We start from the raw sequence: 20692 nt of genomic DNA, 5'->3' as shown, positions 1-20692 counted from the left end.
CGCAAAGCATTACGCAAATGTTGCCTTTTGAGTATAGTCGCTCCATTTGGCACCCAATCGCTCCACCACCAGAATTGATCAATCTTAAAGAGAATCAGGAGTGTCTTTACCGATAAAAAGTATGCGCTCTTCAATTTTTATTATATTGGGAGACTTGCAAAATATACCGAGTTGATTCATTTTTATAGAATCTTTATTTTATGTTTAAAATTAGAATAGATTTAGGTCCGTAAATGCATTATGAAACAAACAAACTTAATTTGAACTTTATAAATTAGGACTTAAAAGAGCTAAATTTTCAAAGACTGACAATTTAAAATTTTTTCTAAAAGGATATAATTAAAAAAAAAATATTACTATTTTTGATTGAGCTTATGATGTCCGTCATATACACTTGGCATCTGCTTGGCATTGAATCATCAAAAACTAAATTTCTGAGATATATATTGTTATTTCCTCTCAACAAAAAATATTCTGTGAAATTATATAATTTATTCTTTATGTTGAAAGTTCTTTCTCGTATAATCTTCTTTCTGTCAAGAATACAAACCAAACACGAATTTCATTCTTGAAATAAAGTGACCTGATGCGTCTTCGCGAAACGGAAGCAATTCACAGCAGGCCATTATGATGAGCTGATGCGGAAACTTTAGGTGTCCTCTTTTGGCCCGAATGGACAAACGGATGCGACGCACAGCAATATTACTGCGTAAAAGTTTGTCAGGAATTTTTTGCCGTTAATACCTCGTTCGGTTGGGCAAACAAACGGTGACAGGAAAAGAACAGCACACGCCACCATACATCATACATCAGCGGGGCATTTTTCCCTCCGCTCGCCTGCACGTCAGAAACATTGGGAATGCGCGTTTGTTGCAAGCTCATGAAAGGGTTGGGTGCAGGGGCGGATCCGCCGCAAAAAATGGCCCCGCTTCAAAGGTCTCTTTGAAAGGCGACGTGCAAGGAAATAGTTTGCAAGCTTCCTGCAAAGCAAGACGAGCTGCGGCGTCTTTTGGTGCATTTTCCCTGGTCGGAAAGGAAAATGCCTTACGAGTTTTTGTATATTTGAATGGGAGCTCCGCAGAGATGGATGTTTGCAGAGAGACGCATTCAAGACGTCAAAAGCGTGTCAAGCTCAATGGAAAGTAATTTCAAACAAACGGACAAGAAGTAAGAATCACAATTTTAATTGTATTTTCATGGCATATTTTTTTTCTATTAAAAATAAACTTTGTTTCAAAATTGGCCATTCTTGATAGAATTTTGGTTAAAGCTGTTCTGTCTTTTTTTTAAAGGTACCAAAGCTGGGTTTTGTGATCCCTACTCTCGTCGATCGCATTTTTCGTTTCTCCGACGTGCTCGGAGCGCCCTTTCGCCTTTTTTTCACGCAAGAGAGCTGCGGGAAATCGGCGCGCCTGGGCGAAAACTGAATTTGAATACCAAGTAGCTGCTCAGGTCCTATAAATCACTTAAGTGTTTTGGAACTTCTTTTGTAATATCGCACACGTTGAGAGCAAAAAGCGGCCACCGCGAACTGCGAATATTTATACAGTCCATGGCGCTCAATTTAAAATTCTTTTCGTGGAATGGTGGTGAATTGTTAGAAGGGTTGTCGCTTGTCGGAGATGTTCTTATAGTTGGCAACAAAATGAAGATTTTGCGAATGATTTCATTGTTTAATATTTTTTATAACAAATAAAATTTTTATCAAAGAGATTTACACTCGCATTCATAGAGTTAAAATTTTCATTTTTTTTTTTAAATAAATAACTTTAATAAATTTTTATTTATTAACATTTAGTTTATTGTCTTGGATTCGGAAAAAATAAGTAGTACAAATCTATTTTCCCCTTTTCAAGTTGTTTAAAAGAAGTATATTAAAACAAAATAAGGTTAAAATAGGTTTAATCTTCATAATTATATTATATTTATTATTGTTGGTGTCAAATCCGAAAAAGCAATAATGCTATACTGTTTTATAATGCAGTTTAATGAATTTTTTTGCTGAAAATAATTTGCTCAAACATCATAAAAACTTTTTATAGTATAATGAGTTGCGTTATTGCTCCGTATCTGAGTTGGCACCGAAAGTCCATGCAATTTTTCTCAGCTGAGCTCGTTTTTAGAGCTATTTTTGCGAATGACGAACGGCCACAAAACGCGAGCGACGCGCACTCACTTAAAACTTTTCATATTGTCAGTTGGTGCGCGAGCACGAATTTAGTGCTCTTTAAGAGTTTAATGCGCGGCGTACAGAGAAGGGGCGGCACTTTCGCACAAGCGGCGAAGATAAAAGCGGAAAAAAGTCAATGTTGCTTGCGAATTTCGCCTGGTTAAAAATTTGATTTGGTATGCGCACAAATTAATGGCTTTTCCTTTTGGCTCTCGAACGGCAAGCTCAGCGCAGAGAAAGCAAAAAGAAGAAAGTTCGGCTCCTTTGACAATGATTAAAAAACTTTTCTCTTGTTCCATTCTCATATTTTTCATACCGAAATATTTGTTTATGGACTTTGAGTTTGAGATTAAGCATAATCCTCTTATTTTTCTCTCGCGCACACGCGGCCCCTTTGCTCGTCGCAGTTTCCATTCTTCTCTGTACGCTGCTTGTCAAGGCTTATTTGGTCTCGTGTATAATGTATGTGTGCTCCACAAATATAAAAGAGCGGCAGAATTTATGAGCGAGCTTGCTGATAAATGACTGTCTCGTTCTTTTAGCGGTAGAGCTAAATTATTGTAATTTTGTTTACGCGAGACCGTGCTCTGCTTATAAACTTACTGTTCACATTTCTTTCCATTTTGCAAGAAGAAAAAAAAACGGGGAGTGAAATAAATTTTTAAAAGTATGCTTTTATTATTTTTTTTTTTAATTAGAAAATTTTAAATGCGGAAGAATTTTCAAATTTGTTGAATAAACTCCTTTCCATTAAATGAATTGATGGTAAAATCCAGGAAATTATTAAAATAATTTTCTGACGCTACAAACATGTAAAAAAAATTCATTCAAGAATAAGAAATAAATCTTGAGAGGCTTTAAGATTTTTCAACGTTAAGTGGCTCAATTCCTCCTTGAGTAAAAATTGAAAAAGCATCCAATTAGGCAAATTATTTAATGCCGGAGGTGAGCATTTGAAGTGGGGTTGGCGCCGGCGAAGTATTTATCCGCAAACACGCTTTGAAATGGAACACTTCGGCAAGCAGAGACCGAATTTGCGTACTTACAATTCGCCACTCTTTACGCGACACCGCCCGCGTCACACAAATAAGTACACACAACCCAGGTGTTATGGTACTTGTACCAATCATACCCTAACGAACACGCAAACATCATGCACGTGTATTTTGTATTTGTACATACAATGTGTGTGAGACTGCGGAGGTGGTTGATTTAATTAAAATAAATTGCGAGGGTCGCGGTTGCTGGTTGTCTTTATCATGCACGAGTCCTTCGAGACAGAGCGAGGGGCAGTGTAAAAACTTCAAAAATATTGTACTTAATAAAGGGTCAACAGTTGATAAAAATGTAATTTAGTAATTCAATATTTTAAAAATTTTATGTTTTTTACTAAATTTATTAATAATGAATAGATTGGTTAAACGGAGTTTAATAGATGGCAAAATTTACTGCCAAACAATTTTCAGCCGCCTTCAAACACTGCCACGAAGGGTGAACCGCACAATTTCGCGAGTGTGTTTGCAAGCGGTGCGTGTGCGCGAGATTGCATTATGCTGTCGGCGGTTCTGCGTGAGCAGGGCAAACATATCATGCAGTATGTATGTGTAATAATGACAATAGGACCGGCGGCAAAGCAACCCTCGGGGGTTGGAACTCATTAAATCAGAGAGTCGCAGCCAAAGTTAGAGCGCACACGCCGGTGATTATGGCCAGGTATAACAAATTGCCTTGGATAATTGGGACGGTGCGGGCCACGGATGTAATCAGATTATCAGTCAGCTTGCCCAAGGAAATCCAATTGAAATGACTGCAACAGAAGTCAATTTAAAGTCTACAGTGCTGCAGAAAATCCGGCAGGTTCAAAATATTAAAAAAGGTTGATTCAATTTAATTTTCAAATTAAAAAAAAGTTGAATTTAAATCCTGCCGAATGCTTTTTCACACATCTCCAGCTACAGGTCCTCTCTCTTTATTCGAAGGGAAAAAACTCAATTTCCCCTTATTCCTATAAAGGGCCCGAGTTTTTTTAGCTTCAGCAGCGGCTAAAAGAGTGGAACTAATTGAATGAAATAATTGAATTAGGATGCTGGTCCCCGGTCGCCAGGCATAACCATGGGTGCGGACTGGCCCGGGAAATTTGCCGCCTACCCAGTAAAAACACCCTGCGCGAGTCGGCAAACATATTTTCCGCTTCATTTGCCGTGTGCATCGAAACACAGAGTCGGAAGACAAAAAAAGCGACAGGGATATGGCTAGGGGGTGGGTCATTGCCAGGCTGTAAAAGGGCAAAGAGAAGTGGCGCATCAGCAGCCACCATAACCGTAAAAATTTGTTTGCGACGGACGGGGAATCAGCTTATTTGGCCGACTCTTATTTGCCTCTCGCCCAATCGTAAAAAATAAGCAAGTCTCGTAAAAATTGCAACCCTGGGGGGACTTAAGAGCTGGAGCAATCAATGAACGCGAGTGGCGGCTGCTTGTCATTTCATAAACGCCACGTTTTGTGGCCAATATATGACGAGACGCCTGGTCGACACTCTTGGAAATAATGAAAAAGGGTCGGCAAAAGTCGTAAATGAATTATTTGCCACCGTTGCTGGAGCTGCATTTCAAATGGGCACGGAATCATGGATGGTAGGGCAGAAAACCAATAAAAGTATGGCTTTCACACTTCACACAAATCATATTTTAATATTTGGTATTTTTAAAGAAATTTGTATGTCTGCCAAATAAAAATTGTGAAATACAAAAGTGAAGTTTTGTGTATTTTTTTTGCAGCATTTTTATTTTGATTTCTTGATCACTTATTGCCAAATTTCTTTTATTTTCCAAGTGAATCAAATGTTTCTAAAATAGTTTGTATTTGTAAAGTACTTTTTGTAAAGACAAATTTTTACATTTTATTCATTTGCATATTTAAAATCGTACATGAAAGTTCTTTACAAAAACTTCAGATTTATAAATCCTGTTGCTTACACGGAACATCCTTCCCCCCTGGGCTCAAAAGGCAATCTCTGACTAAATATACTCCGAATCGATAAACAAGATACCCTTTGCGATTTGATTTTTTTTTTACTTGTTGAGAGTTCCGATTTCAGTGGCCCAGAAAACGAAAGTATTCAAGCTGCAGCTGATTTTGGCAAGGATTCAGCCCCTGGCCAGGCTGTCGCACCCCGAATTCCGCCGCACACAAGCGGTCGTACAAAGCGAGGCTGATGCTCGATAACTGATCGAATCTGAGCCATTCTCTATGCCAAAAGCAGTACCGTGGACATCACGAAAAGAAGGAAACCCCGATCCGATTGGGCACTCTTTTTGTGCAGAAGGCGCCGGATATTTGCAGCAGCAACAAATACCAAGAGCAAAAGGTCCTTTGTGCGAGGAGACGAAATTTATCGATAAGTGTTTCACATGAACGCAACTCTCGATTGCCACCGACGTTGGTTCAATGGACGGACACTCGGCCGTTGATGAATTGCTTTCTTTCTCCGTGCAACTCTTTCGGAAGCTGGCCGACAAAACTCGGGCTTTTGTTGGGGAAAACACGACAGACAAAAAGGAGCGGACGATCTACGACTTATTGGAGTTTTTGCTAATGTTAGGCACTTCAGTGTTGTGTGGGAAGAGCAGGAAAGGCAGCAAGTTGCAAGTTTTTCTACAAATTTCTGAGCTGAATTACAAAATTCTCTACTATTTGATATGATGGAGACGATAATCATAAAAAGTTTATCACGAATACATATTGGCTTTTTTATTCCATCAAAATTGCTACTGCTTCAACATATTTCCGTGCACTAGATATGAAAAAAAATTGTCATTGAATGAAAAATTAATAATGAATGAGTTATGAATTTTGAATTACTTTGAGAGGACTTTTGTGTTTTAATAATATCCACGTCACCAGAAAGTGAATTTGCACCGTTGAAACATTTATCACCGAGATAGTCCACGCGGCGGCGTTGAAGCAAGAGAGCGATTGCTCTAATCTGGAAAGCAAATGACTCGTTGGTGCTCCTTCTCGGGGTGGCCACATGTCCACGCGTGATTAATGAATTAGCCTGACCGCCAAACGCACAGCCCTCTGGCCATCCGGTTTCTCTTCCAAATCGATTGTAGGACTTCGTGCAGAAGCAAAGCGCTCAAAAGGGCTCCTTGCCCGCCCAATTCAAATGATATATACGCACGGTCGGCCTGTTTACTTTACATATTATTATTCTCTGTGCCGCAGAATTAAATACGAGGTATACAAACTGGAAATAGAGAGAATTCGCTTGTTTCGGCCCGTAAAACGCGGTGCGGATTGGCAAACAGCGCGAAAGAGACGTGCTGGGCGGCTCTTGTTTGTTTGTCCGTGCTTCTCTATAGTATGTGCGTAGCTCTGCTGTTTCGGCCAGAATATTTGCATACTTGGCGTAATTATGGAAATGGAAGCGCCCGCCCAGCGCTTGTCGTTGTAAGCAGGTCGTCCGGAAAAAGGCAAACTCAAGAAATAGCGATGTTGCTGGCGGGGTTTAGGACGCTGCGCCGTCTGCCGTGGGTTCAAAGAAAAGGATAATAAAATCGTTGGAGGTGATAAATGTAATGCAAACCTGCATGAGTAAGCACATAAGCACCATTCAAAACTTTATCCTAGCAAAGCAAATTTTTTGAAGAAACTATTTTTTAAGAACACTATTTTTTACTAGGCACGTTTATTTCTTTGAAGGAAAGAGTAAACTGCATAATTTTTTATTGAAACTTCCATTGATTAGCAATTTATATATAGGGGACTCTGAAATTTCAAGAAATATGATAATAAAACAATGACCTTAAGTCATGCTGATTAAGTTTTCAAAAATTACATTTCACAAAGTAGAAAATTAAAAATTCAAAAATTATTACTTTAATAAAAAGATCTTGCATCAAAATAATTTGAACGATCATATTTTATTTCTAACTTTTAAAAATTATTAAAAATTAAATTTTAAATAATTTATAAAAAAAATTGAAAATTAAAACATTTAAGTCTTTGAAAAATCTCTAAATTTATATAAGTAAACCAAGCTATTATTAATTAATTTTTTTACTATAAATATAATTATTATTTATTTACTTTTTATCTTATCATATCTTTTAAGCAAAAAAAAAACTATTTTGGTACTTATATGTCTGGATTGTGAGTCGTGAGATTTTTGTTTCTCTCTCAATAGATTAATAATGGCTAAAAGTGAGCAGCTGAGCCATTTTTCATCCGTCTAGCAGAGATACCGGCCGGAAGGGTTCCTTTCATTTTCCCTCTCAGGCAGTCTGGCTGCTGGCTGGGGGTGACTGTTTAGGCTAATGCGAATTTTATAAGGCGCTGGGATTTCTCCCTTTTCCATTTGCACCTTGGGGGTGTGCGTGTTGATAATGGCAAAAACGGGCGCCGGCCAAATGGAGATTCTATCGACAGTTTTTGCCAGCAAAGAAAGACGCCGCGGACGTGAATGGAATAACGAATGGCGCTGCACAAAAAGCAGCAAGGGTTTGACGCTGCAAATGCGATTGTGAGCGCTCGGCGCGAAAGTAATGACTTCATTTTTGCGCGCGCTGTGTGGATGGATGCTGCTGAGAAATGTCTGCCGTCGTTATTCTGCAATCCGCCCAAAGACGACAAAGGGCCCAAGATTATTAATTTTTATGGCCTCGGGAAGGAGGAAACTCTCCTTTCCGCACCCAAAACTCATTATTCGCACCTTCTTTTGATCTTCGCGAGACGTGAAGAATCCGTTCCGACGTCTTTAGAGATCATTTCAAAAGACATCTCGTCACCGAGCTTCGCCTTATTAATCTTTATTAAAAGCAGAAGTTCCACTTTTAAAGAGTCCACAAGTCATTTAATTACACACGATCAAGTTGCATCTGTTGGAATCTCAGCAAAACTAAATTATAATAACAGTAAAACCGGACCAGAGCAGGACAGAAAGTTAAATTCCGCACAAGCAATCCGTTTTTCTCCAAAGTTCTCCCGCAGGGCGGCACGGACCAATCTCGTTAAGTACACATTCAGAGGGATCTCTCGGAAATTAATTATTTGATAAATTTCCCAGCGCGAGAGTCAAAAGCTTGGCGGGACGGCGTTTTAGATTCGGCAGAAATGAGTTATTTGTATTCGCGATAGCACTGGCGAAAAAGGAAAAAAAAGAAAGGCTTTTGGTAGATGTGTGCCATTTATCACGAGAGCGCTGGCACGACTTGAAAAGTAACGACCGCAAATATAATGATAAATAATGCATTAGTGCTGATACAGTTGTGCGGAGAGAGCTTGTTATTTTTTATGAAGGGGCGCGCGCGTGTGCCTTGGTGGGTTCATTTATAGTAATCGACGCCCACCGTGTTTTCGGACCCTGCCATTTTCAAAGCAAACGCGACCTGTCAATGAGTCAAAAGTGCTTTCGTATTGATTGACTGGAAATTCCACTTTAACTTTGACAACAGAAATTGGATACTTAGTTTTTTTAAGTTCAAATCCTTAAACTTTATTTTCAAGTAAAAAACTAACTTTTTCAAGTAAAAACTAAAAATGATTTGTGTGAACGCAAATTTCTTGCGTTTAAATTAAATGGCTTTTAATTGAAAATTTTTATGCTCAATATTTTATGATTTTTTTTTAACAAATTAAGGAAATAATTATTTCTATCATTCTGAGAAGGAAAAGTTTTGAGCAAATGTTTTTTTCTTCAGAGAAAGCAGCAGCCTGGATGACACAGCTCCGGCGTCTATTCCATCGCCTGGCTGGTTTTCTTTTGGACATTTCTCAGCGCACGTCCTTTGGCAGACTCGTCCTGCATGTTGACAAGGGTCGGCTGCTCTAGTCTTTTCTTTGCCTCGATCCCAGCGGCGACCAAATAGTTTGGACCGATTCTGAATTACATGACGAGCACGACTGCTTTTTCGCTGCTGTGTCTTCTCGGCGTGAATGTCGCCAATTAATCAAGCGACAAATTGAGCCTAAATAACCCGTCGGTTGGATGCTCTCTACGCAAAATTGTTTGCGCTACTCGAGTGACCTGATAAGATCGTATATATAATTAAACTTCTAGCATCTCGGGATTTTGCAACAAAGATCGGCGAACTTTGATCTTTGAGACAGGTATCAATTTTTCCTTATTTGCTTTTTGTTGGGTTAAAAAGAAAATAAAAAATAAAATTCTCGATACATCAATTTAGGAATTGTTAAAAAGAAGTCTTGAGGGAATAGCATTGTTTTCCCGGAAAAAGCAATGGCGGTTTCCTGTGAAGTAGGAAAAGCTGCTTTATAAATAAGAACTATTGAATTTGTGCGTTAGGGTAATCCAGGACTGTGATAACCGCTTCATATAATTTGCACTTAAAATTTCCTTTTTGGAAAAAAAACATTAAATTTCCTGCGAAGGAAGATATCAAAATATCATTTTTTTTTTTAAATTGAACCATTTTTATTGAATTATTAAATATTTGGCTCTTTTTTTAAACAAATTTCCAACTATATTTAATCAAGAAATTGATGAAGATTTTGCCATTCACAATAGTCAAAGTGTTTAATTAAAATTTACACGATTTTTATATATTATTTGTATTGCAAACTTGAAAGTATTTTTAATCTCTGCTATTTTCAAATCAATTCTCTTTTGGTGGTTTTGCACCTACAATTAATGAGATAATGCTAAAAAAGGGGTCAATATTTTCCAAGCTTACTTCTTACGCAAATAAATTCATACAACGAATCAAAGTAAAATAAACTTTGTGTTCTATTGAACGAGATAAATAAGTGTTCTGATATTAGTATGAATAAAATTTTGCTACTAAAGGCCAATAAGAAATTACTGGTGTTCCCTGTGGAGTTCGATTTGAGCTTATAGTGAGTGGGCCAGGGCGCACATGTGTACTTCCTTGACTTGTACTTACCGAGTATTCCGAGCCGATAGTTGAACGTGACGACGATCACTCTGCCGACGGCGGCCAAAATGGTGCCGTCGTAAGCACTGCCGGCGTTCCACTCGAAAGATTCGCCGTGCACCCAGACGAGCACCGCGTACGGCGCGTCTACGCCTTGCGACCCTGCAACAATCACACCGCCCTGCTTATTATCCATACTTATTATTGTGCCACCGACAGAGAGAGACGAATCGCGTGTGAATTATATAGAAAGGGGATGCAGAGAGAGAGCAACATCAGCCTCCCCTGTCATCAGTGTGTCTGTCTGTCTGTGTTCATTAGTTCTTTGCGGTCGCGACGCTAAATCCCCATTTCAGCCAGTCATCCGCCATCCATGCACATACGGGCGTTTTGCCGCCTAATTAATGGACTGTATAGGCATGGCTGTGTGTTTGCCCTTGATAGAGGCAATCATTTGGTGATGACACACGAGTCGATTTCGCAGGGTTGGAAAGCAAATGTCGATCAAACACACAAGAAGCACAATCAAAATCAGTGAAATTACAGCAGTTATATCTGCGTAGAAACGATTTCAAAGGACCACACAGTTACGTTTTTTTTAATCATACAATTTCATTTAAAGTTTCCAAATTTCACAAACGATGTCCAAGTTGCAAGCAAGAGATTTTCAGCCCTCACTCTTACCAAACCATGAAATCAGTATTAGCTTCTTAAATAGCAGTCAGCAATAATTTGCTCCTTTTTTTGAGAGCCAAAAAATTTATTTTGGTGGTATATCTTTTACTTTCGAAGCAAGCAATTTATCAAGCACAGAAGGGTGAAATTTTTTTCATAAAAAGTAAAGCATTTTAAATAAATTAAAACAGTAGCAACTCTCAATTAAATTTTTAATAATATTTACTCTTCTTGGCTGCTTCTCTGAAAAAAAAATTATAAATTAAAAAAAAGAGTTGAAAGGGTTTAAAACAATGTCTGCTGAAGCGCTCAATATCAAAAGAGACTCGGTAGCCGCGGAAAATCCACAATATTACTTAATATTTATATATTTAATTTATTTTTAGTCGCAAAGTGCCTTTATTTATTTTTATGTGAATAATTTAAGTCAATAGTTGTATTTAATGAAGGTAAATTAAAACGTGTACTCTTTTTTTAACAGTGGTGCAAAATTTAATCAGCTGAAGCAGAGCTCTTGAAAGTCGGACGCTAAAAGGAATGCGCCCTTCCACATTTCTCAGCTTTAATAGCTTTTCTGCAAGAGGCGTGGGAAGGAACGAAATGAATTCAGCCCCAAAGTAGCTCCTCCGGCAGCAAGAAACTTGTGCCATTCCAAGTAGAAAAGGGGTGTGCAATCAAATAAATTTCCTTCGAGAGGGCGGCAAGACAAGGGGCATCAAAATGTAATGCGCTCGCCGGCACCAGAGCTCGGACCCAGCGCGCAAATAAACATTCTTATGCCGCAGCTTCTTTTCCGATACACAGCACACAGAGCGGCCGGCAACGCATTCCCATGTCCGCATTCGTTAGATTTCGCATCGAGGACCAGCTGGGAGATGCTGCCTCTCCGGTATAAAAATTTCACGTGTAAAAAATTCAGACCTGCCGTCGCGCATAAAAATGCGGCTTTATGTACTACGTCTCTGCGCAGGTAATTTATGAATGCGTCGCTAATGTAAGTGAAGCAAATTTTTTATCCTTGCGAGCAATAGTTGCAGAAAAATTTCCATTAAAAAATTGGAATCTCGTTGCAATATAAGAGCAGGATTAAGGTCAATTAATTCTGAAAAATTATATCAAACAGAAGAATGTTCACGATCGAGAGTTATTTCGTTTTGTTTTAATTTATAAACGGCACTTCCTCAGTACGGGTTTTGTGATTCGCTTATTGTTTTTAGGAAATTTGTTTCCCATAAAACGACTCTCAAGACCCATCGAGAAATTTTCAATTACTAAGAGATATTAAATAAAAATATGAGCCCAACAATTCGTGAAACCTCATCTTTATACATTTTGCCTTATTCTTTTTTTTTTTTGGAAAATTTTAATAAACAAACTTTTTTTTTCATTCTTCTCTTTTGCCATCCCGGATTTCTTTCTGTAACGTAAATTAAGTAGCTGAGAGCGTGCATTAATGAAAGAAGTAAATTAGCCAGAACAAACAAGTTTTTCCTTCTTGCCTCCGCCTTCCTCGAGTAGGCGGTCATTTGAGCGCTAATTTTTCACCACTTCTTAGCTATACCACTTTTTTGCCTCTTTTTTTAAATTTAATTAATTCCAGAAAGGCATTGCGCCGGTGGCTCGCGTGTTTTGAAATAAATTTTGCAAGCTGTTGATTCTGCGAGAGGCAGCTCGCGCTTTGCACGTCTCTTATGTGCCAGCTCGCATGCGAACACTTTTAATTAAACTTTGAGAGGTGCTGTGTGTGTACGTGTTTCACCGCGCATTATTTATAAATAATTTTACCAACATGTACAAGCGGATGTTGTGTTTACGCGAAAAGTTCTCATTTGAGTTTGTTCGTTGATGGCTGCATCCTACTCTGGGCGCTCGATTCTTTGCAATCTCGACTGCTGCGCGACGAGACGCTCGGGTAATTAGCAAACTCTCAGCCTTGTGCAAACGCCCCACGGGCAAAAAGTGTGTGCAGCTCACCCGTCGATTTGCATTTGACATTAGCCGAGGTGAGTATGGAAATCTGCGCCGCTGGCACTCTATCCGTGTTTTTATTTGTGCTCTACCCAGCATGGTTGAGGATGAAGTTAAATAGAAGTTTGTCAACTGCAAATAATTAGAAATGGAATTAATGATTTTCTAGTTAGCACTGGTTTTCTATTCAAAATACCACACGAGTTAATTCCTTATTTCAAACAAGATGGTTTTAAAAAAAGATCTAAAAATCTTGTTTTTAAATTTACGTTTCTCTTCATTTATTTGAATGAGTTCATAAATGGGTCATGGTTGCCAACATTTTGAACCCAATAAACATTTCTTGAAAATACAATTGTTCCCTAACATTTAATTAGTGCAGTTCTTAAATTAAAAAAAAAATCAACTATTTGAGATTTTATTTTTAATATAAATATTTGGTTTCCTTATATTCTAAGAATGCTAAAAAGGAATACAATTAAATTTATATCACTCTTACTTTTATTTAATTGAGCTCTAGATTGCAGTTGCTATTTATAATGATATAATCAATCAGATATTTACATTTTCAGCATGTCAGATCGGAAATTACATTAATATATTTAATTAAATGAAAAAATCCATATTGCTTATTATAAATTTGCACCGGCATTTGATTGAAATGGATTGGAATAAATAAAGGAATTTGTTTGAATATTTTAATTGCAAACTAGAATTATAAGAAAATGCAAATTGACGCCGTTTGAATGGAAACGAGATGCGGTATAGTCGTTACAGAAACGAATAAGAGACTCATTCTAATGCATATTCATACAATCCAACCGTCTTTTCTGAACCGCGAGAGCTGCAATAAGTTTTTCTTGAACATTGACTGCCTCTCTTCTTATGCTTCATAGAAATCTGAGAGTAGAATCGAACGCATATTACATTCTTTATTTAATGTGCAGATGGTTGATTTTCCGATGCAGAAAATGAGTGGCACGGCGATTGGAATTGGATTCCTTCACGACGGCAAATCACTCCCACAATGCAAACGGCACGTACAGGTTAGTTGCAACCGTATTTTTCTAGACTGACGTAATTGCCTTCGCAGAATTGACTCTAATTTGGTCGCGATTCTCGCGCACGACTGACTTTCTTTCCATTCTTCGCGGCGAGGCATTCACCACGAATAAATTAAAATGCTCGGTGAATGTTTTAACTCGGCCTGTTATATATTTTACTGCTTTGCACTTCTCTCTCCGCGAGAAAATCCTTTTGACAGAGGAAACGCGAGGGGGAAGAAAATTGCTCGAAATTGTTTGACGTGAGGGTAATGGAAATTCATTTTTAACTTAAATTTCCAACCAGCCAACTGGAAAACGCGTCATTTTTCAACAATGAAATTCAATTTGCCTTTGACAAACTGACTAAAAAACACAACAGAGCAAAAATAGAGTTTTTAATCATGTTCTGTTCAACTTTCCGGTTAAATTTGGGAATCTTCTTTGTAAAAAAATAAAAAATTAAGGCAGTAAAAAGGCCACAAAATTCAATAATAAAACAGCCGCAATAAAAGCAATTTATGTGACTTTATGGTGATTGAATTTTGTGGAATTTTTATTCAGCAGTTAAACTGATATCATCTGTCCTGACTTGAAATTCATTTTGACAATAAAAACACGCAATTCATCTTTCATTACAATTCTTCTTGTCAGTATGGCATATTATTAAAAATTACGACTTCAACTGGAACTTTTTTATTATTATGGCCATTCATCAGCGAAATTTCGCGTAAATTAAATGCATCAGTGTGAGTTTGATGTCAAAAGCCTTCAAATTTTTGATGCAGTGCGATATTATCACCTCTTTTTGGAGACGAAATTTAATGTTTTTGTGGAGCAGACGCGTTTAATGAAAAACGGAGGCAGTCGGTTTTTTACATGCACATACAACATTAGCAGAACGCATTAAACCACAGTCACGACGAATTTAGCATTTCAAGCAATCAGCCGAGCGCACGCTGCTTCATAAATTAAATGTGTATGTATACTCGGGCAATAATTGAACTGCGGGCGCAAATGTGAACGCTTTTTGATGCGCCTGCGAAATAAATAAGCAGCAAATAGCGCGGAAAACGCGCGTTCCGCCGCAATAAATTTTCACACCATTGCCGAATACTGTGCGACAGCAGATACGTGCAAAATTAAAATGGAGCAGTGGAACATCAAGTGTTTAACGCGCATACCCATCATCACAGTGACGATCAACAACTGATCTCTACATTTGATAATGAATCTAACAAAGTATATTCCGTTATTCATCGTAAAAAAAATGCTGCAAAGCTGATAACTTTGATTTTTTTAAAGAAGGATAGCACAGCTTTAAAAACATTTAGTTCTAATTTGGTAAGGAGATGATTACAGGTAATTAAAATCTTAAATTTTTACAAATATAGTTTCATTTAGCTATACAATTATCAATTAAAATTCAGTTTCTTTAGTTAACTTTTACAGCACTTTACAGATTCATTCATGACAGGTTGCATTATTCCGTAATAATTCAACAAAGCAAAATTATTTTTCAATATTTGTAATTCAAATGTTGAAAAATCTATTATTCAGACTTCTATTAGAGGCTAAAATTGAGACAAAGCCTGGTTCGAAAATCTCTAGTCCCACCTTAAATTAGGTAATCTGATTAATCTTAAAACTATTTTGCTTGTTTTTGAAAATGAGTAAAATTTATAGTTTTAGAAAAAGTAAATAAACAATAATTTTGTAATGGTAACCATAAGAGAGCAATTAATTTATTTTAATTACTATTTTATTTTAGAATTTAAAATTTGAACATGATTACAGAAATATGATCATTAATGATTATTACAGAATGAGTTCGTTGATGGAAAAATAATTAAAAAATAAAAGGTTGCATAAAACCAGAATTCAATTATCTCAGAATAATGATTGGGCGGAGTAGAATGTTTGCTCCAGGCATGGCGCATCAGAAGCTCTTATGGAGGAAAATGAGCATTTCCTCTCGATCCGCTTATCGCGAGCATCGGCTTTAATTCCAGCCGCAAATAATTATTCAGTGGAGCGGCGACTCAGGCAGAGATGATTTTGCAGCGGCAATTCGCTGCCTGGCTCTACGAATGTGTTTGATGGGTGCGGTCGGTGCGGGGCTTTTCGTTCCGAGCTGCCGGTCTCGCAACAACTGCAGCTTTGCACATGCAAATAACTTGCATATTGCGCGTGCATGTGTTTTCAACGCTCCATGGGAATAAATGTAATTAACAAGGGCAGTGCAAGTGACGTGCAATTAAACCCGCGCTGTTGAATTGCAGTGAAAACAAAGAAGTTTAGAAATTTATAATTATCGGTATTCAATTAATGGAATGTTTTTACTTCAATAACTCGAGTTAAAGTTTAGAGAATGGCATTTGGCAATACTGAAAAATTAAATTAATTAATAAAATTAATTAATTTTATATTAAATACTTTGTTTAAAATTAATCCAATTTATTGCAGAAAATAAAATTTAAGGGCAAAACTTTGTTTAAGAAAAATCTATCCACTTTTCATACTCAAAACTGCATTTCATTCACTGCCCTTTCTGCCAGCACAAGCACATATTATAATTACAGCTCTCTACGAGTTCAGCGTGCGGATTTAAAATTGAGTTGCGTCTCGTCTCTATTCCTGGCTTAGTCCACGTTTGTAAATTTCGCTCGTAAAGTGCTGCGCGTTGGGCGAGAGAAGGAAGCAAGGGTTGCTTTATTTGCTTTCGAGGTCTCTCCGACTGTGAGGTAAACACGCAGGCAAATATTAAATCTAGATGAAGGAGTGCTGCTTTCGAGGGAATCGGGGCAAACTAGCAAAGCTCCACGCCGACCTGTTTGAGCGCAGACAAGGAAGCTATTTGCAGACATTTCATACATATTTCAAGATGGTTAGTAGGCGCAGGGAGGGACGAGTGAATTCAAGTCATTGTTCAAGTCAACGCACCAGTCAACCTCTTGATGGGTGGAGGAAGAGGCCCTATTAATTCTGTCTTCTCTCATGCAGGATAATTTCTGTATTAAAATGAGCGCCAATAACTTCTTCTTTAACATATTATAAAAGAAAATTATATCAAAAGTCGACTAATTTCAACTTAATGGTTTGCTTATATCCTACATTTTTGCAGAAAAAATCTGCAACATGTAAATTTTGATGTATAAAGTATTAAAATTCTCATTCTTCATAAGTTTTTCTTGTTAGACGAGCTGATTTTTTTTATATAAAAAGAAAAAGATTATAAACGCGGTTATAATTTAAATTTCTGAGGAATTTACGAGAATAAACGTGGTGAAGTTTAAATTTTGACTGATTTTTAATTTTTTGTTTTTACATCGTTTTCTATGACTGAATATTATGTATATTTAATTTTGACGTAATTTACATTAAATTCGCAAAAATTTAACAATTTGTATTTACAGCAGAGTGAAACATTTAATTAATGAGGCAAAATTTTAGAATTAAATAAAACAACGACCTTAACTGACAAATAGGGCTAATGATCCAACTGAATTTTAAAGTAAACAAAAATATATATATATTTTGTGAAAATGTAATTAAAAATATTTGCAGGTGTAGTAATAATTTAATGGGAATACAAAATCCGGCCTTGTGTTTATTTAACTAATCAAAAATTAACTAATCGCGTTAAATTTACTTCCAATATTTGCTAAATAAATGAATTCATATATTTATCTTTGTTTTTGATCAAATTTATTTTTTATTTCGTTCGGAATTTTGCCGCAACAGGAGGTGATATCGCTTGAAATAGATCGCCCTTGCGAATTTGAGCTTCAATATCGACGATTGCGTTTCAGCCTCCACCCAATCCATCTATCTGCCCATCAGGCGCAAAAAGCTGTATCAATATCAGACGACGCGCCGCCCGCAAACTCAAAAAGGGTACGTATAGAAGCAACCAATTTCTTCGGCCGCGCTTTTTGCTCGCTTTTTTGACGTGCACCGCCGGTTTTGTTTTTCTAGCACCAGACCGCGACCTTCGAAACAGATACACACACGCGAGAGAGGAATATAATCTCTAGTCTCCGGGGCCGGGCACGATCAATGATGGTGATGAGATAGCCGCACGACTGCTCTTCGCGCTCTATTCCTCCACGGTCCATTCCTTTGTTATTGCGCCCGGCTTGCCGAATCAATAAAAAGAAAGGAGCGCGGGTTTTCTGTACGTTTGCCTGTCGGAATGCTCGCCACCCGCAACCACCCAGAGCAATCTGCAGATGGATCCTGACGCGATTCCGGAATGCGTTTGCTCCTAATGGAAGCAGATGAGAGGTGTTAGGAAAGGGAGACAAAATCTCGCACGGTCCTACTTTTAGGGTCGCCCCACTTTCCTTTCTGGGAGATTTCTTGCTTTTATTGTCAGATTAGAGAAGGAGCGTCCTTTGTTTAATTGATACAATTTTGGTTTGTGCTCTGCTAATCGGATCAGTAAAGTGATAGTTTTTTTTTTTAACTGCATTGACAATTCAATCCGGACCAAAATCTCTGCACAGACATAAATGGAGGGGTTTATTTTTGGCTGGTTACTTTTTAATTGAAACTAAATAAAAATAAAGGGTAAAAGAGAGTATTAACCTCAACCTCATTATAACTTTAATTGAAAGGAATATAATTACAAACTTACTTCTTATTGTAGAATGGGAGGTGATTTTTTTCCAAGTTAAAAAAAGTATAATTTTAGAGTTCTATTTAATTATAAAATTTTTTTATTAAAAAGAAAATTTAAGTCTTGTAAAATTTACACTTAGGGTCTCTTAAATACTTCAATACCTAATGATCTAAAATTAATTTTTTTTTCCAAATTACTATACATCTATAAAAAAAACGGCATTTTGAAACTTAATGAGCTTCGGAAATGAAGTAATTGTGGCAAAGCTATTCATCTGAACTGAACTATGGATTAAATGTTTTGTGAAGTTGACTATAGTGTGGGAGGAAATGCCTTTGGAGTGAATATAGTGCTAATTTTCCTAGCACGCATGAAGCGAAGTGTGCGTGTTGCGTTTGGTTGTGGCCGAGAGTCGGCGCAGGCAGAGGCAAATAATGTTTCTTTCAGAGGCTGTTGTTTGGCCATTTGCGCTAAACGCGAGTGTGCTGTGTATTTCCTGCGGCAAACCCGAAACACGCCGACTGCTCATACTGGCTCTGGCACTTGACTTTTTATCTTCCGCAGCTCGCCCATCATCGGCCGGCCAGCCAACGTCAGCAGCAATTCTCTTGGGCGCGCAGCCGAGCAGTTTGCGAGGCATTGTTCGAGAGGCGAGAGCGAAACGAAATGACGAATAAATTTTCCCGATGCTTTATTTTCGCGGGCAAACTCGAGCACCAAATCACTTTGGCGAAAAAATAGCAGTGCCATTTTTCTACTCGCACACATCAGCTGCTCTCGTTGGCGATAAAACGTTAAAAGGAGAATTTGAAGAGGGATGATTTATTTCATCCCATTCCCCAAAGTGGGGGGTTGTAAATGTAAATATTCAAAAGCTCATCAAAGCTATCATTCAAAGCTTTTTTTTTTTAAACTTTAACATTTTGGTAGAATTCTAAATTTTAAGGTTACCTTTTAATTTGCATTTCAAACCTGATCCGGTAAAAAAGCAACTTTATTTTTTTATTTTGGATTTTTACCAATTACGAAAAGCTGGCAAAGTTTCGGCAACGACAAAACCGAGTTTGTTAAAAAGCAATTTCCCGTTTGACCAGCGTTGCGGACGAGATGGTTGGCCAGCGGGAAGCAGGATGTCTGGCCGATTCCACGCGTCCCTCCTCCACGTCTCGCACTTTTCCACCAGCCTTTTTGGCCACTGTATAAACAATCAACAGGCAATCGTTGGGACCTTTCCGCAATAAAACATGTGCAGATCAAAAACCGCCTGTGGCACCGGCTCCAGTGTTATTTTGTCCACCAGGGTTGTGCCAAAACGGGGCCGCCGAGAGAAAGAGAAAAGGCACTTCAAAAAGAAAGGAAATAAATTAAATTCGGTCCTCTTTGTGCTGCCGGGTCATTTGATCTTGTTTTATGATGGGCGCCGTCGTGCGGTCGACGCACCCAAGCACCGTTCGCCGGCTTCCATTTCAAGGGGCGTACGAATGGGTGGGTGGCGCAGGGGGGATGACTGAGACTTTTCCGGCTGATGGGCCAGGCCAAGTGACATGTTTTTTCAACATTCCTCCTGATTAGTTGGCCTCTTTTGAGGTCCTCGAGGCTCTCTTTTAGCCAAAATACAGGTTCGCATCAAATATATGCAGTTTAGCTCCACTTTCGATAATCTGAAGGAAATGATCTTTGAAGAAATAAATATATTCAATTTATTATTGCCAAAGTAATTTTTCAGTATATTCATAAATATTTTTTTTTAGTTATTTTGATAATTTATTTCTACTAGTTATTATTTTATTTAAATTTTCTTATATCCCCCTTTTCACTATCCATTATGAAGTATCAACTGTACGTCTTTGTAACATGATGAAATGAAAATCTTGCTTTGCAAGCATTTGCATGTGAACATGGCATAGATTTTCCCTAGCCATTAAGAGCTGCATTAATTAGAACGATGCATGCGCTGCAGAGTAAAGGGAACGAGTGAATAATGCACCTCTGCATTTGCCTCGTGTACATGCACATTCTCCAATATTCATGTCACAGGAGCACCCACTTTGCATCCCACTGGAATATGAGATATTTAATTTCACACGTGCATCTATTCTCATCAAAAAGTCGTTCGTCAATGCACTTTTGTTGCTAAACGAGATTAATATGCTACACGTATTTTAACGCGTGCATCTAGCCAGCTAACGAGAGGCATTATCTTCCAACTCTCTACATTTATAATGACGATGAAACACATTCCAGTTTTTGCTTCTATGAATTTAAATTCTGCTCATGCCGCAACATCGGCGCCTCGTTCATTAATTTTCGATTTGTA

General features: G+C 37.8%; 1 protein-coding gene across 4 annotated transcripts in view; it reads right to left on the bottom strand.

The window, feature by feature from the left end:
- LOC132201320 (neuroligin-2-like) overlaps positions 1-20692 on the bottom strand; it is a 168456-nt gene that overhangs the window by 20516 nt on the left and 127248 nt on the right. For 3 of the 4 annotated variants that reach the window (XM_059627398.1, XM_059627396.1, XM_059627397.1), the window contains one exon: positions 10075-10227. The exons of the other annotated variant lie outside the window; for it this stretch is intronic. In XM_059627398.1, the coding sequence (XP_059483381.1) occupies positions 10075-10227 (153 nt within the window). The remainder of the gene's footprint in view (positions 1-10074; positions 10228-20692) is intronic. 4 annotated transcript variants of the gene reach the window in all.

The sequence above is a fragment of the Neocloeon triangulifer genome, unplaced genomic scaffold, assembly GCF_031216515.1.
Source record: "Neocloeon triangulifer isolate White Clay Creek 2 clone unplaced genomic scaffold, ASM3121651v1 ptg000014l, whole genome shotgun sequence".
Lineage (NCBI taxonomy): Eukaryota > Metazoa > Arthropoda > Insecta > Ephemeroptera > Baetidae > Neocloeon > Neocloeon triangulifer.
This window is presented reverse-complemented; position numbering and strand designations above follow the sequence as displayed.